Genomic DNA, 18,481 nt, shown 5'->3' with positions numbered 1-18,481 from the left:
TAACAAACTATAATTATTTAGCTATTTACACAGCACCTCCTAAACCCGCAAACTTTACTATCCAAAAGAACAAGATCAGCAACAACACACACTGCCTCTATCTACAAATTCTTTTGCATGCATTACATTATTTCAACATGCAAATACATAATTGTTCCTTCACTGTTGTTAATCTAAAGACTAGAATGCAATATTCAGAGACACTGTGGGAGAACCTTCACCATTTGTACTAATGGTTCAAAGAGGTGGGTCAACACAATTTTCTCAAAAAAATAGGGATAGTCAACATATGAAGTGAATTAATTGAACAAAACCTTGAATTTCTGGCCATTTCCAAATTACATGTTAAGTTTGAACAGAAGAGGAGGATGTAATTCCCAAAAAATGAACCGAAACTCAAATAATACCAATACATAATACAAGAACAACAGTTCTGGGATATACAAAGGTCTGTGTTGACAACATCATCGTTGACAAATGGATCAGGGTGTATCACAACCAGAAGCCCTGGATGATCAGAAAGGTCAAAATTGTTCTCAAGGACTGTAATATCATTTTCAGGTGTGGTAATAGTGTACTGCACAGTGCAACTAAAGCCAACTTGAAGAGAGGTATCAGAGATGCTAAAGAGGCCTATAGGAGGAGAATGAGGATTACTTCAAACACAGGGAATGTGGCAGGGCATCGAGCACCTCACCAATTATAAAAACAACAACAATGGCATGACTGTTGATGATGATGTTAAGTTGGCCGAGGATCTTAATCGTTTCTTCGCTCAATTTGAGGTGGAAGTGGAAGAGATGGATGCAACACACTCACTGGCCCCTAACAGTCATGTCCTCACTATTGAAGGAAAGTTGCTGGCCCCTGATGACGTATCATGCAGGGTGCTGAAGGACTCTAAGGACTTCACAAAGATTTTCAACAGGTCCCTGTTAAAAGCTATCATCACGCTATGCCTAAAGGCTGCTATAATCATCCCACTGCGCAAGAAGAAGGTTATCAAGGGCCTCAATGACTACCGTCCGGTTGCTTTAACATTGGTCATCATGAAGTGCTTCGAGAGGCTAGTTTTGCAGCACATTAAAGCCAGTCTCCCACCCACCTTCGATCCACACCAGTTTGCTTACAGGGCTAATAGGTCTACTGTGGATGCTTTACCATTGTTCTTCACTTAGCATTGAGCCATATATAATCATATAATAATTACAGTACAGAAATAGGCCATCTTGGCCCCCATAGTCATTACCGATTTAAATGATCTCCTCTAGTCCCACTTACCTGCTCACTACCCATAACCCTCTAATCGCCTCACATCCATGCTCTTATCCAACCTTTTCTTAAATGACAAAATTGGCTTTGTTGCAACCACCTCTGAGTGAACTTTTGCCCCTTAACCCTTAACTTATGACCCTTTGTTCCAATCTCACCTAACCTCAAGGGGAAGAGCCTATTCAGATCTACTCTATCTATCCCCTCATAATTTTAAATACTTCTATCAAATACCCCCTCAATCTCTACGCTCCAATGAATAAAGACTCAGTCTAATCAATCTTTGTATTCTAGATACTGCAATCCACGCAACATTTTAGTAAATCTTCTCTTCACCCTCTCTACCTTATTAATATTCTTCCTATAATTTGGGGACCAGAACTGTACACAGTATTCCAAATTCAGCCTCACCAATGCCTTGAATAGTCTCAACATCACTTCCCAGCTGTTCCTCTGCATTCCTCAATGCCCTCCCCTTCAATGCATATGTCCTGTTTTGATTATTCCTCCCAAAATGAAGCACTTCACATTTATTGGTATTAAACTTCATCTGCCATCTTTCAGCCTATTCTTCTAAGCAGTTCAAATCCTTCTGCAGTCTGAAAACCATTTTCACTATTCACAAATCCCACTATTTTTGTATCGCCCACATATTTACTAACCCAATTTACCACTCCATCATCCAAATCATTAATGTAAATGATAAACAACAAGAGCCGCAACACCAATCCCTGAGGCGCATCACTCGTCACTAGCCTCCATCCTGACAGGATTTATTTCCATCTTGCAGTATCAGGAAGGCAGCCAATATCTCTAAGGACTCTACTCACCCGGGTCATCATTTGCTTGACCTATTGCCCTTGGGTAGATAATATAACCATATACTATCCCAGAGCCATCTGAGAATTAAACTCTGACAATTGTTTTAATGCTAGTTTTTTCCCTAGCTTTTATTGTTTTTATATGCTCTTATATAACCATATAACCATTTATGGAGCGGAAACAGGCCATTTCGGCCTTTCAAGTCCTCACCGGTTCACTGGAACAACTCCACTAGCTCAAACATCCCGCTCTCCGCCAATAACCCTCCAACCCCCCCTCACCTCCATGTACACATCCAACCTTTTCTTAAATGACAGAAGGGACCCTGCCGCAACTATCTCATTCGGAAGATCATTCTATTCTGCCACCACTCGCTGAGTGAAAAAGCCACCTCTAATATTTCCCCTAAAGTGTTAGCCCCTTACCCTTAACTCATGGCCTCTTGTTCCAACCTTCCCTGCACTCGGGGGAAAAAGTCTGTTTATGTCTAGTCTATCTATTCTATAGAACCATATAACCATTTACGGCATGTTGGCCTTTCGAGTCCGCACCGGTTCACTGATTTTGTGTGCCCTCTTCATTGATTTCTTGTACTGCCTCGCATGAGGCCTACAGTTCTTTGAGAGCCTTTCATAATTTTAAATACCTCTATGTTATATTCGTGAGTACTGCAGGCTATGTTTTTTAATTTCATTTTTTTCTTTCACAACAACAATAAAATAATTACTTACTATCTCTGGGTCCTCCAAGATAAAGAAGCACCTGTCAACATTGATTACATGGAGGTAAAGAGGATTAGTGGCATGTTGCTGAACACTCAATGAAACTCTGGACAGTATACTGACTGATTGCATCATGGCCGCGTTTGGTAATTCATGTGCGCAGGAACACCAAAGGCTGTACCATTCAGAGTCAGAACCATCAGAGCCTCTGGCCTTCCATTCATTGAAGGCCCTGTCAAGATGGTAGTCCCATCACTCTGGAAACAACTTCTCAATACAACCTTTGGGCAGAAGGTATAGAAGCCTTAAGATCAATATGACTAGGTTCATGAATGCTGAGATATGCTAAGTTATCCCAGCACTTTATTTTAACTACAATGTTCAAGAAGTTTCTTTCCAATGGCTAACAGACTCTTGAACCTCCTCTTATTACACTAATCATAGTTTGCTCTGACATCATGAAAATACTGTCTCCAATGTGATAATAATCAATATTATCTATCTTTTGTATTTAATATCTTTTTCATTTTAGTTTAATGCATTCTATTGTCATTGTTTTATGAAATATCTGTTCACCTGTAGCATGCAAGAATTTTGGTGCAAATGTATATAGCAATAAACTCATTATTATTATTATTCTTTCTTTTTCAATCTTTTTATTATTATTATAATTTATAAACACATACAGTTCAAAGAGATATAAAAAATACATAAGTAATGAATTAATACAGAGATATTAAACAATAATATTACAGAATAAAAATATATCATAAAAAAAATTTTAGATCAGTTTAGGGTGAGAACTATCTCTAAAAAAAAAGATATAATTAATAACAATATATGAAAAAAGGGAAAGAAAAACCCCAAAAAAGAAGAAAAAACAAATCTGAATTAAAAAAAACTTTAAAAAAAACTTTAAAAAACCTACAGATATAGCTAAACCACGCCGATCACTCCGATCTCATCTTCTTTGGCTTGGCTTCGCGGACGAAGATTTATGGAGGGGGTAAAAAGTCCACGTCAGCTGCAGGCTCGTTTGTGGCTGACAAGTCCGATGCGGGACAGGCAGACACGATTGCAGCGGTTGCAGGGGTAAATTGGTTGGTTGGGGTTGGGTGTTGGGTTTTTCCTCCTTTGCCTTTTGTCAGTGAGGTAGGCTCTGCGGTCTTCTTCAAAGGAGGTTGCTGCCCGCCAAACTGTGAGGCGCCAAGATGCACGGTTTGAGGCGATATCAGCCCACTGGCGGTGGTCAATGTGGCAGGCACCAAGAGATTTCTTTAGGCAGTCCTTGTACCTTTTCTTTGGTGCACCTCTGTCACGGTGGCCAGTGGAGAGCTCGCCATATAACACGATCTTGGGAAGGCGATGGTCCTCCATTCTGGAGACGTGACCCATCCAGCGCAGCTGGATCTTCAGCAGCGTGGACTCGATGCTGTCGACCTCTGCCATCTCGAGTACTTCGACGTTAGGGATGTAAGCGCTCCAATGGATGTTGAGGATGGAGCGGAGACAACGCTGGTGGAAGCGTTCTAGGAGCCGTAGGTGGTGCCGGTAGAGGACCCATGATTCGGAGCCGAACAGGAGTGTGGGTATGACAACGGCTCTGTATACGCTTATCTTTGTGAGGTTTTTCAGTTGGTTGTTTTTCCAGACTCTTTTGTGTAGTCTTCCAAAGGCGCTATTTGCCTTGGCGAGTCTGTTGTCTATTTCATTGTCGATCCTTGCATCTGATGAAATGGTGCAGCCGAGATAGGTAAACTGGTTGACCGTTTTGAGTTTTGTGTGCCCGATGGAGATGTGGGGGGGCTGGTAATCATGGTGGGGAGCTGGCTGATGGAGGACCTCAGTTTTCTTCAGGCTGACTTCCAGGCCAAACATTTTGGCAGTTTCCGCAAAGCAGGACGTCAAGCGCTGAAGAGCTGGCTGTGAATGGGCAACTAAAGCGGCATCGTCTGCAAAGAGTAGTTCACGGACAAGTTTCTCTTGTGTCTTGGTGTGAGCTTGCAGGCGCCTCAGATTGAAGAGACTGCCTACAAAACCTACAGATATAGCTAAACCACGCCGATCACTCCGATCTCATCTTACAGCCCAATTATCATACATAATCATAGAAAGAAAACAGAGCCAGATCAACTCACCACAAATGAAAATATTGAATAAATGGTCGCCAGGTTAACTCAAACTTAGAAGGGGATTCATAGACAGAGTTTCTAATTTTCTCTAAATTTAAACATAGTACAGTTTGGGTAAACCATTGGAAAACAGTGGGAGGATTAACCTCTTTCCAATTCAATAGTATAGATCTTCTAGCCATTAGTGTAAGAAAAGCAATCATACGATCCGCAGGAAGAGATAAATAAGTCAAATCTATCATAGGTAATCCAAAAATTGCAGTAATGGGATGTGGTTGTAAATCAATATTCAAAACAGTAGATATAATGGAAAAAATTTCCTTCCAATAATTCTGTAAAGAGGGACAGGACCAAAACATATGTGTAAGGGAAGCTATTTCCAATTGACATTTATCACATATAGGATCGATATGAGAATAAAAGCAATGGAGTTTATCTTTAGACATATGAGCTCTATGAACAACTTTAAACTGTATTAGTGAATGTTTTGCACATAGGGAAGAAGAGTTTACCAGTCGCAGAATTTTATTCCAATGTTCATTAGAAATATGAAGGTTGAGTTTTATTAAGTATGACTAGAATCATACCTGGGGGGGGCCTAGATTATTAATCAGGAGACACAGCCTGAATCCCACAAAATACCTAATCAACCCAATAAATCTGGAAAAAAAAATCTATAGAGTTAGAAATGATGATCTTAAGAACACTGGATTGTTGTAAAATCCTATCTGGTTCAGTAATATCCTTGAGGAAAAGAAATTTATCATCCTGCCCCCATAATTGGTCTTTGACATTGCCCTTCAGATTGATCAGTTCTGGGACAATTAGGGATAAACAAGAAATGTTTACTCATCAGCCACATCTACATTTCATCAAGAAACAAAAAACAATTCATAGAAAGTGTTCGTTCAGTTCCTTGATCTCCTTCCCATGACATTTTTCCTTACACTGAACAAAATATTCTCAAATATTCACTCACCCATCATTGAAGAGTTTATACCCATCTCTGTCTATGTTTTAACAATTTGCTGTGTAAAACTTAAATAGAAACCATAGCACTTAGTTTTTTGGTTGCTGTCACAGTGGAAAATGACCAATGGACTTTTTAAAATGTTTTCATTAATTTGAGGAACAAAAACTGTTCACAATTCTATAAACTTCAAAACATCCTTTTTGAACCTTCTCTTCGCTGCTGAAAACTGCTTTATTTAGTCCTTCTGGAATCTCAGCAGAACTATGGTCCCTCACTTTTGATGCCATCACATTAAATCATTCACTGCAAGAGCCAAACATAGTTAATGGAAGATAAAACAGAAGTTCAAAATTATGACCCCCAGAGGGCCAAAAATTTAGGATGACTGTCAAGTTGCCCAGAAGTAGGTTGATTCTGTCTTGCAGTGAATAGTTATGACATGCTATGCATCATCTGGAAAAGAGATGAAAGCAGCCTCAATCAGAACTTTCAAAAAAGATCTGGATAAATTTATTCAAAGACAAATGTGCAGACTAAAGGAGATAAAAAGGATTGGGACTACTGGTATTTTTTCGTAACTCGATGAAGGGCTTGAGCCCAAAACGTCCACGGATTTTCATGATTTACTTCCAAAGGATTGGGACTATTTGGATAAACAATTTCAAAGGTACAATTGGTCAAATTTCATGATGTTTTGGAGTCATGCAGCACAAAACAGGACTTTGCTCCCACACATCCATATTGATCAAGGTGCCTATCATGGCTAATCCAATATCCTTCTGACACTTTCCTCTCTAGCTACCTGTCCAAATGTCTTTTAAAAAGCATAATTATAGCCACCTTTCTCACTGCCTCATGCAGCTCAGATGTATCATTTTCCATGTGAAAAGGTTGCCCCTCAGAATCCTCTTAAATCTTTCCCTCACTCCCCTTAAACCAGTAGTTCTGAAGAAGAGTTGACAACCACTGCCTTGAACCAATGCCATCTAGTTTAGACTCCCCCAACTGAAGAAAAAGACTGAGACTATTCACCTTATCCATGCCACTTGTTATTTTGTATACTTTTGTAAGGTTATCCTTCAGCTTCCTACATTCAAGGAAAATAAGTCCTACCTTATCCAGTCTCACGAAATTCAAAACCTCCAGGCCTAGTAACACATGTGAATCATTTTGCACCATTTCCAAATTAATGATACATTTCCTCCTGCAAGGCAGCTAGAACTGTTTTTGTTCTCCTTCATGGATATCTTCTGTACCCTCCTGGGGCCTTGATACAATTCTATATTGTCCATAATTTGTGGATCCAAAAGCCCCTGCAAAAGGTAATAGACACAGCCCAGGGCATCATAGGCAAAAGCCTCCCCACTATTGAGAACATCTATGGAAAATGCTGCCATCGGAGAGCAGCAGCAATCATCAAAGACCCACAATACCCAGCACATGTTCTCACTGCTACCATCAGGAAAGAGGTATAGGTGCCACAAGACTCACATCACCAGGTTCAGGAACAGCTGCTATCCCTCCACCATCGGACTGCTCAAAAAATAATCTCAATCAGGGACTCAATTAAGGAGTTTTACTTTTGCATTTTATTGTTTGTTTCTTTTCCCTCTCTGTATTGCACAGTCAATTTGTTTAGATTTCTTTATTTGTTTACATGTCTACATTGTGTACAGTCTTTTTTTTGCACTACCAATAAGTGGTAACTCTGCTTTTCTTGCAGGAAAAAGAATATTAGGGTTTTATGTTACGTCATCTATGTACTCTAATAATAAATATGAAATTTATCTGGGTCCTAACCAAAAAGTGAATTCACAAATTCCAGTGGCTTTGATGCAAGACTAGAATTGAAATATCCTTTGCATAATTTACTGAGGGATTGACCACCGCCAGTGGGCTGATATCGCCTCAAACAGTGCATCTTGGCGCCTCACAGTTCGGTGGGCAGCAACCTCCTTTGAAGAAGACCACCTCACTGACAAAAGACAAAGAAGGAAAAACCCAACACCCAACCCCAACCAACCAATTTTCCCTTGCAACTGCTGCAACCGTGTCTACCTGTCCCGCATCGGACTTGTCAGCCACAAACAAGCCTGCAGCTGACGTGGACATTACCCCTCCACGAAGCCAAGCCAAAGAAAAAGAAGCGAATTGAAATATCCTTTGCATAATTTACTGAGGGATGTACTCCCTGGAGCACGTGCAGCTTGAGCCTCAAGTCCAAAATTGGACTGGACTGGACTGGTCCCTGAAGGTCATGGAATTGCTCTCAGATCATAATCTCTGTGGAAAAGATCCATGACTACCACTACATATTTTTAAATGGGTGGATACCTGATTTTCAAAGACTGTTTCAAAGATTAGAGGCAGCAAACCTAATTGTGGTCGCTTGTGGTCCATGGCCAGAAAATGTTAAATGTGGTGGTCATCATCAATGCTCCCTGTGGTTACATCCTCAGGTACAATGTTTAGTTTCAAGCAAAGCCTGAATAAGTAAATTGGGGTGGTGGGGGTGAAGGCATGGATACAGGTGAGGGGGGGGGAAAGAAAAAGGAGCTAAGAGGTGATGAGGGAGAAGGAATAGCTCTCTGATAGGAGATGGAGTGCTGAGGAGCTAGAGGAAGGGATGAGAGAAAGAGAGAGACTGGGGGAGGAGGTTAATGCTCACCCCAAATCCCTCAGAGGCTCAATAGCTCATGGTTAGTGCATTGGTCTTGTAAGCCAGGGGTGAGTTCGTTCCTCACTGGGGCGTTTATTTCTGTGAGAGGCACTTGACAAAAGTGGCGACTCTGTGTCTTCCTTACAGTAGACACAGTGAAAGAATTTCATGTAAATTACATTCTAAATGCAGAAATACAAACAATAATTGAACCTTTACCTCTCCCTTTACTGTTTGATGGAAATTGGAGAAGTTGATATTGAAACTGTCCAGTTGGAGATAGGGGAGACTGAATATAAGGTTAGAAGGGCAGTAAATGTCCCCTACAGATTCACAGATGAAGTGTTGCTTCACCTGGGAGGACCGTTTGAAGCCCCAAAAGGTGGTGAGAGAGGCAGCACCAATGAAGGCATCATTTTTTATTAAAACCAAAGCAATTGGAATTTAATTGTAATTTAAGAAATTTCTTAATTAAAACATATTGCATTTCATTCATAAATTACTTGATTTATAATGTCAAATATAAACCCCACTAAACATCATCATACACCATGAATGTTCTTTTAAGACATTTCTATACAAGTGCTAAAGCATGAAAAAACAAAGCATTATTTTGCAGAGATATGTGCAAACCAAGCATCCTGAAACTACAGTGGTCAGATAGTGTCAGATTTACTTTAAGTGTTGCAAAACAAACATCATAAGCCCTCCTTTAAAATGAAATCATTTTAACTATGCATTTACAGGAGGTTTAGACTGTGGACACATCTTCAACTTGTTAACAAAGTACGACTTAATTGAACGAAAATAACAATGCCTGGGAAATTAGATGAATTTTACATTAGACATTGAAAAGGAGAACTGGAATTACACCAGTTAATATTACAGGGATGTGACCCCTTGGCTAATTTTCCAATTTGGCTTTTTGAGCATTTCAAAAATAATCCTGCTATTTTACATAGCTCAATGTCATCCATCAATCAACATCAATACATTTCTTCCTTCAAAGATCCAATAGCTTCTGACTCAAATATTCTCTGTGGTATGACATTGTAGTTCCAATGACGATCAGCAATATTGTTTTAAACTAAGTTCTCTCCACACTCTCTGGGTAAACTTAAGATTTACAAGGGAGAAAAATATTTTAAAGGCTAGTAGCTTTGATGATGTTTGTTTAAAACCCTTGATTAAATCTCTGTTTCAACCCAGGTAATTCTTGGTACATAGTTTTGCTGCTTCAGATTCAATATGTCAGATTTATTGTCAGAGTACATACATGACATTACATACAACCCTGAGCTTCTTAATCCATCGGCCGAGCAGAATTACCACTTATTAGTAGTGGAAAAAAAATGTACACAATGTACACATGGAAATAAAGAAAGAAATGCAAATACCTCGATGAAGGGCTCAATCCCGAAATGTCAGTTATGCATTTTTATCTTTGCTATATAAAAGACACAGCTTGACCTACTGAGTTTCTCCAGCTTTGTGTTTTTACAAAGAAATGTAAACAACTGACTGTGCAATACAGAGAGGGGAAAACAAACAATAAGAATGCAAAAGTAATAGTCTTTAAATGAGTCCCTGATGGAGTTTGTTGTTCGCAGTATGATGGTGGAGGGGTTGCAACTGTTCCTGAACCTGGTGGTGAGAGTCTTGTGACACCTATACATCTTTCCTGATGGCATTAGTGAGAGCATGTGCTGGGTTGTATGGATGCTTGATGATTGCTGCTGCTCTCCGACGGCAGTGTTCCCCATAGATATTCTCGATGGTGGGGAGGGTTTTGCCTGTGATGTCCTGGGCTGTGTCCACTACCCTTTGGAGGGCTTAATGTTCAAGAGTATTGGTGTTCCCATACCAGACCGTTATGTAGCTGGTTAGCACACCACATCTCTGTAGAAGTTTGCCAGGGATTCTGGTGTCACACCAAATCTCTCCAAACTCCTGAAGAAGTAGAGACGCTGACGTGCTTTCTTCATGATGCCATTAGTGCGTTGGGTCCAAGAAAGATCCTCAGAGACAGTAACTCCTAAGAATTTAATTGCTCACCCTCTCCAACTCTGATTTCCCCCGCCCCCCCCACCCCCCACATAATCATTGGGTTGTACACATCTGGTTTTCCCTTCCTGAAGTCAAAATTCAGCTCCTTAGTTTTGGTGATATTGAGTGAAAGGTTGCTGTTGGTTCGCCATTCGGCCAAGTTTTCAATCTCCCTCCTGTATGTCGACTCATCATCCCTTTTTATACAACCCACTACCATAGTATTGTCAGTGAATTTGTAGATTGTATTGTCATACTGAGCAACACAGCCATAGGTAAGAGTGAGTAGAGCAGAGGACTAAGAAAGCAGCCCTGTGGTACTGATGGAGATTGTGGAGGGGATATTCTTACCAATTCTCACTGACTGTGGTCTGTATGTAAGGTAATAAAAATCTACTTACATAGTGGAGTGTGAGTCCCAAGACATTGAGTTTGCTTATCAGCTTTGAAGGGATGATAGTATTAAATGCCAAACTGTAGTTGATAAAGACCAACCTGATGCATGCATCTTTGCTGTCCAGGTGTTTGAGGGCTTTGAGTAAAACAAGTGAAGTGGCATCTGCCGTAGGCCTATTGCAATGATAGGCAAATTGGAACAGCTCCATGACGCTGCTCAGACACCATATGCTTCAACACCAGCCTTCCAAAACAATTCATCACTGTTGATGTGAGTGCCATTGGTCGATTGTCATTAAGGCAGGTTTCCACACTCCTATTGAGCACTGGTAAAACTGACATAGGTGAGCACCACGGCCTGCTGGAGTGAGATAGTGAAGATATCTGTGAATAAGTTGATATGTTTGTCAGCACAGAGTTTTAATACTGGACTGGGTATTCCATCCTGACCAGATGCTTTCCTTAGATTCATTCTCCTGAAGGCTGCCTGGACGTCATTCTTGAATACGGACAGGAGAAGATTATCAGGGGGCTTGGGGTACGCAGTTATGGTTCTTTCTTATTCTTGTGGTTGAATTGGGGGTAGAAGGCATTGAGTTCATCTGGAAGTGAAGCTTTGTCTCTTCTTCTGCACCAGATTTAGTTTTGTAGCAGGTTATGCCCTTTAGGCCCTGCCACATCTGTTGGGTATTCCTCATGGTTTCCATTTTCATCTGGAAACTCCACTTTGCCCAGGAAATGGCTTTCCATGGGTCATACTTGCTCCTTCTGTACTGATCTGGATCTCTGAACTTAAATGCCTGCGACCTGGCTCTCAGCAGGTTCCAGATTACAGTGTTCTTCCAGGGCTTCTGGTGGGGCAAACACTGAACAATTTGGTGGGGGCACACTCATCCACAGCTGTTTTGATAAACTCTGTGACTTTATCACACTTCATCTTTTAATCTTCATTCTCTGATATTACTCATTTATGAGGGGAAGAGAGCATGATTTCATGTCTTCCCCTAGGTCCCATTTCTATCAGAACAGACATAACAAAGGCTTTCACTTAAATGTACAGAAAAGACACGTATCCACCTTAAAGATCAGGAGGTATGTTCTGGCTAATATTAAACTTTCAAACCCAGGTCATTAAAATACTACAATTTATCTGATCCCTGCTATCAAATACAAGTATGTTTTACTGTACAAAGACTTGGGACATTCCAAAGATAGAAAAGGCAATATCATTGTATGTTTCTCTTGTTTTTTTTGCAACCCTGTCAAAGAAAACGTCGCGTACTTGTGGCGAAGTTCATTTTTTCCAAGGTCTGTTGCAACTAGAATGGTTCCACATCTGCAGGAAGAAAAATCTGCAAGTATGCATTTCACGTCTGGGCTAAGACTACAGTGGCACCCTTCTCCCTCCTGGGCTTATGTAGAGCTCCTCCTCCTTGTCAGATATGAACAAGTAACACATGCTTAGAAATTGACTGCAGGCAGTTTTGTGCCCTAAATAGCCAGTGTGTGTGGCTCTGAAGCCCCTAAATCTTCCAAACAAAATTAAAAGACAACTCTGGCCAAAAAACACATTTAAGAAAGCAGTAGCTTTTTTTTAATCCCCACACACCATTGTGTGGTATGCTTTGCTTTACAACACAGACAACTCAATTGTATGAACCTGCACTTACAAGCTATCCACCAAACCCACAAGGGTATCTTCTGTGAAAGACACTGCCTCACACATAATAATTGAAAGGAGAGGGAGAGAGTCCATGGTTCACCCTGCATGACAGCCACAGATGTCAATGTGAGGTGGGAAAGTTTGTATTTCAGGAAGGTCAGGAGATCAGTCAGAACTGCCATCAAGAAAGATAGGGAGGAAACAGATGAGGTAATACCTCACCACTAGGACAATAGATCTACCAAGGTGAGATAAAAACAGAAGATGCTAGAAAAACTCAGCAGGTCAGGCTGAGAGAAACAATCAATGTTTCAGGTCTCTTATCCCTTATTAGACACTTTTCCAAAAGTATGTCAAAAGAGGAGAGAGTTACAGACTCTGGTGAGAAAGGAAGAGACAGGGGATACACAAGGGAAAGGAAAGGATTAAGGGGATACAGCAGGGAGGGGAGGAGACTGAGGTGACACATAAGAGAGGAGAGAAGACTGAGGGGATACAGGAGAGAAGGAAATACACTCACACCATAGTGAAGGGGAGGAGAATGAGACCGAACATGGAAATATAATGGAGTAAAATACGAAAGTTTGCAGATGCATTAACTGAACTAAAAACACAATGCTCGAGAAAATCAGCAGGTCAAACAGTGCACTTTATGTAGCAAAGACAAATATACATAACCTATATTTCGAGCTTAAAGCCTTCATGAAAGTATGAACAAAATATAGACAGGCATCTGAACAAAACGGTAGGGGAAGAGATGTGGAGGAGCACAGCCCCACAGGCAGGAGGTAAAAAGTGGATAAGGGAGGGAGGGCAAACAGCAAATGGGGGAGGGGGATAGACTGCAAATAGAGAGGGAAGGGAATGGAGAGCTGGAAGAAAGAAGACAGAGGGATGGACAAGAGAGGGAGAATGGGGAGTGGTCTAGCAGAAACTGGAGAAGTTAGACATTACCCAGATGGAATTACTCCTCCAAATTCTGGGTAGCCTTGGTTTGGAAGTCCCTGAGGCCATAAACAGACATCTTAGTGCATGAGTAGGGCTCAGAAGAGAAATGGTTGGCCACTGGTTGATCTTTGTCATTGATGCAGACAGAGCAAAGGTGCTCAGTGGATCACCTTATGGGAAAAATATTGAAGGTTTGCATTCTGCATTATTTTACCTGACACCCTGCAACATCTGCTGAGAGGCTGACGGTCATCTTAGCTGTGATCAGAAAACTGATCATAAACTCAGATTGAACTTAAGGTGTAACTCTGTGAGAAGGACCATTTTGTGGATTCAAATATTATGTTATTATGGAAGAGACAATGCTGAATCTTCAACCAAATTGTTGCACTCTGCAGTGAGGCCTAACTAGCATTCAGTTCCAAAAGGCTGTGAACCTTGTCTGGTGAGAACAATGAACCCCCAGGTGAAACCTACCTGTCAAAGGCCATGCCACTCTTATTGGACACAGTCATAGCTCTGCCTAGTGCTCCTGTTTGGGTTCTATAACTGTGAGTGGCAGCATCCATCTTCTCTTTTCTACAGTGGTCCTCAAAAGAAAGCAACTTATACTAATGCGAGAACTCAGGAACCCCAGGTTTTGTAATGCTGGAACATTTAACATGATACAATGGTGCATCAAACAATCTGAGAGCTGATTAAAGTGAAAGGAGTTTAAAATAAAGTCCAACACAAATCCATTTTTGTGTCTCATGAGACCTACTGCAAAAAAAACCAGGAACGTGAACACAGCCAAAAGAGAGGCCATCAGAAAACATTCACGTTACACAGTCCAAAGATGGTCCGAGCAGCAGATTAGCCTTCCTTCGCCAGGCAGGTCTCATCACTGCTGCAACTGTTCTGGGGGTATAATGTGACCACTACCTGACAACAAAGATAATTTGCACAAGCTGAACAGCCTCACAAGCCATTAAGCTCTGTTCAGGAAAGGAATTTGGCTGACCTGTGGACCATCAAAACATTCAGCTTTAAGGTCTCTCTGTCATGGTCAGAGATGCCTGCATTTGAGCCAAGAGAGCAACAGTAAACTTCAATCCAGCCCATTTCTACCCCGTAAATATGTAGATGGTGAGGCATGTACTTGACAACTCATGAACCTTGATGCTGTTAAGTTTAATTGAAAAATTATTACTTTATTTTTTAACTTACTTCAAGTTTTCTTCTTGGCACTTGACCAAAGCAAACATTGAGTGACTTAAGGGGATTATTGTTGACCTGTTTGTGTGACAATATTCATTAATCAGGCTTTGCAAAGCAAGAACCATCATAAAATTTCACCCAGCAATTAAAAAATTTAAATCTTAGTACTGGTGGATTTGATTGGAAATCTTGTTCCAGGTTGGAAGCATAATTTGAAAAAGTATACTGAATGGTGAGAATTATTGTTCAAGGAATACATCTCTCCTATTACAGATCATATGAGATCAGAAGCAGAAATGATTTAAAAAAAAGGATTAAAGAAAAAGAAAAATAAAGCATAAAGGAAAGGGTTGGAGGAGTGAGATTATCTTAAATAGGCACCTTGGTTGGAAAAGAAAAATAGAGCCAATAGGTTGCATTTGATTTAATTCCTGAAGGCAACAGAAGGCAAGGTATATTTAGAAGTGCAGAAAGGAAAATAAGATGAATGGATTCAATGTCTGTAACAGCATGTTCAACTTTTCTAACCAATAGATTCTTTACATTGTATTAACCAGCACTGTGTTAAATCATGATCTTACGTATTAATAAATGTTTCTGAGCTCACAAGGTAGATAACTACAATGAGCTTTGGATCATGCCAAGCACATCTCTGTAGTAATGAGGTTAACCTTTGAGATAAAGGGATGCAAGAGTTGAAAACGGACTGAAGTCAAATAATAGCACTAGAGTTTATCAGCATCAGAAAACTCTGAACATCAACGTAACTGTACAAAAGACATTTCAAAAATAAACTGGATTTAGCAGATGAACGACAGAAAACAAATGGGTGAATTGAACATCTCTTTCTGAAATAAACTTCATAAACATATAGAGCACTACACCACAGAAAGCAGGCTATTCAGTCCTTCTACTGTGCCAACCATTAAATGCTCAATATATATATTTTTTTAATTCTATTTTAATAATTTGCAGATTTACATCCGTTAGAAGGTTAGAAAGTTTTGTCTCCAGTGCCATATATGGCCATTCAGAGAAAAGAATGTCTAATAAATGATTGCAAGGATAAAACTTAAAATTGTGTCTGAATACTGGATTAACTTTCCCAAACTCTGCAAAACTAAAACCACACTTTATCAACTAAATCTCTCTCAAATCTGACAGCACAATACTGATTACATCTGTCGGTCTACAGTCAACTGAAAAAAGGAGTAAAATTATTCATTTTACATTCACTTCTACCTGGCATGAAAATTTTGCTTTTATTCAGTTTTCTGCTCATTGCATTTACTGTAAATAGGAATCTCACGTACCCAGATAACAAGAAAACCTGGCGATTGATCTTTAAAAAAGACAAACCTTCCGAAGAATGAAAGTTCAAATGCTTAAAAATCAGCATAGATTTCTAGTACAGTATAGAGTTGACTATTCTGGAGTTTGTTAAAGATATAACTGGCAACATCGACAAGGGGACACCAGTTTAAAATGGTGCACAATGTTTTTCGTAAGTTTTCATAAGTGTCCTATAAAATAGGACCGTGTTCAATATTAAAAAAAACATGGTATCAGAAATAAAGTACTGCTTGGACTGATAACATTTTGTCAGACAGGAAACAGAGTTACACTATGATCTGCTTCAGGGACAGCAGGAAGAGAATGACCAGTGAAGCATTGCAGGGACTGATTGGTGCTCTGCCCTCTGCTACTCATATATGTCAATGATCTGGATGTGGAGACCAAATTAAGTATTTGGAAATTCATCAATGATATTGTAAGGAGGGGGAAAAGATGCTTCAAAGCAAGTTAGACAAATTGAGCAAGGGGGCAAAAGTGTGGCCGCTGCAGTACAACATGATAAATGTAAAGTTAGAAATAGTACAAGGAAAATTATGAATGTGGTAAATTATTTAGTGCAAAATTGGGAAGTTTTGATGTAGAGAGAAACTATGTATGTCAGTTACTGAAAGCAAGCTGGAGATGGAGGTCAACAGACAATAGGAGCTGGAGTAGGCCCTTCGCCCCGTCGAGCCAGCACCGCCATTTTACAGATCATGGCTGATCGCTACCATCAGTATCCCTTTCCAGCCTTATCCCCATAACCCTTAACTCCTTTGCCCACTAGAGTCTTATCTAACTCTCTTTTGAACATAATCAGCGAATCTGCCTCTACCACCCTCTGTGGCAGAGCATTCCACAGATTCACACTTCTCTGGGTAAAAAAATGTTTTCTCATCTCCGTCCTAAAGGGCCTACACTGTATTCTTAAACTATGCCCTCTAGTCCTCGTCTCCCCCATCATTGGGAACAAGTAATCCGACTTCACCCTGTCTATCCCCCTGATAATTTTTTATACCTCAATCATGTCCCCCCTCATCCTTCTAAACTCCATCGGATACAAGTCCAGTTTTTCTAGCCTTTCAGCATGGGTATGAACAGGTGTGTGGCAGGGATGGGAGGGGAATATGAAATGGAAAGTGCTGATGATGGAAGGAGAGAGGAGGAAATCCATACTATGGGAGGGAAGGATAGTGCCCAGATGGGAACCTTGAGGAAGAAGGGATAGTTGTGTGAGTTGTGCACAGGGGGATAGAGAAAGGAACTGGGTAACAGATGTCTGGAAAGAAAGATGTACAGAAGAGGACCGAGGTGGACAAGATGGAGAGGGAGAATGGAATTGAGGGGGAGCAAGTTAGTTGAAATTGGAGAATTCAATGATTATGCTGCTGGGTTGTTGACCATCCGAGTAGATATTCTTCAAACCCTGTCAATGGAAGAGGCCTAGGACAGAGGTCGTTTATCCCTCCTCAGTGCTCCCATCACTTACTGACCCCTCCCTTCTCTCTTTAATACTTTCTGACTACCTTCTTTGTTCTCAGTTCTTTAGCAGGATTTCAATCCAAAATGTCCACTGGCTGTATCCCTCCATGGATGTTGCCTAACCCACTAAGTTTCTCCAGCAGTTTGTGCTTTGCCTGAGTGCATTATTTGCTGTTGATGAATATCTATTGCTGCTGGGGTTTGGGGTACTTTAGGCTTGTAACATTTTATGGGAGCTTGTCCAGTCAATTGAATACGAGCTTTGTGGGTTATTAGTCAATTGGTTTTCTTTTCCCCAAGCTAATTTAAAGCTTGAGCGTGAAAAACAGCAGCAATGGATGTTGATAATTTTTTGTCACAACCATCACCTGCAGAGCTGAAGAGCAAGAGAAAAGAGGAACTGATGGTTATTTCTAAGGCATTAAAACTGACTGAAGTTAAGCATTGGATGAGGAAAGTACAAATTCAGAGGATTAATTTTGTTCAGGGTAAATTTGTTCAGAAAGTCTTAGAAGATTTTCCAGAGGATAGATCTGGTGAATTGCAATTGGAATTGGAGAAATTGAGGATGGAAGAAGAAAGAGAAAAATGGATGGTGTTGGAGGCTGAGAAACAGAGACAGTATGAGGCAGACCAAGCCGAAAGGCAAAGAGGCTGAAAGGCAAAGAGAAGAGGCTGAAAGACAGGAAATATCAGGCAGAGGAAGCTGAATGACAGAGAAAATATGACTTGGAAAAGATTGAAAGGGACAGATTGTATCAATTAGAGAGGATTAAAATTGAGAGGTAGGAAAGTAAGAGACCTGAGGCTGTAACTCCTGGGGAGAGGTTT

The 18,481-nt window shown here is 40.4% G+C and overlaps 1 protein-coding gene across 7 annotated transcripts in view; it reads right to left on the bottom strand.

Moving 5' to 3' along the window:
- glb1 (galactosidase, beta 1) overlaps positions 1–18,481 on the bottom strand; it is a 126,592-nt gene that overhangs the window by 10,281 nt on the left and 97,830 nt on the right. For 4 of the 7 annotated variants that reach the window (XM_069910134.1, XM_069910137.1, XM_069910136.1 and 1 more), the window contains one exon: positions 14,843–14,908. The exons of the other annotated variants lie outside the window; for them this stretch is intronic. In XM_069910134.1, coding sequence (XP_069766235.1) covers positions 14,843–14,908 — 66 coding nt within the window. The remainder of the gene's footprint in view (positions 1–14,842; positions 14,909–18,481) is intronic. 7 annotated transcript variants of the gene reach the window in all.

Source organism: Narcine bancroftii, chromosome 1, assembly GCF_036971445.1.
Source record: "Narcine bancroftii isolate sNarBan1 chromosome 1, sNarBan1.hap1, whole genome shotgun sequence".
Lineage (NCBI taxonomy): Eukaryota > Metazoa > Chordata > Chondrichthyes > Torpediniformes > Narcinidae > Narcine > Narcine bancroftii.
The sequence above is the reverse complement of the archived record's forward strand: the minus strand, read 5'-3'. Positions and strand labels throughout refer to the sequence as shown.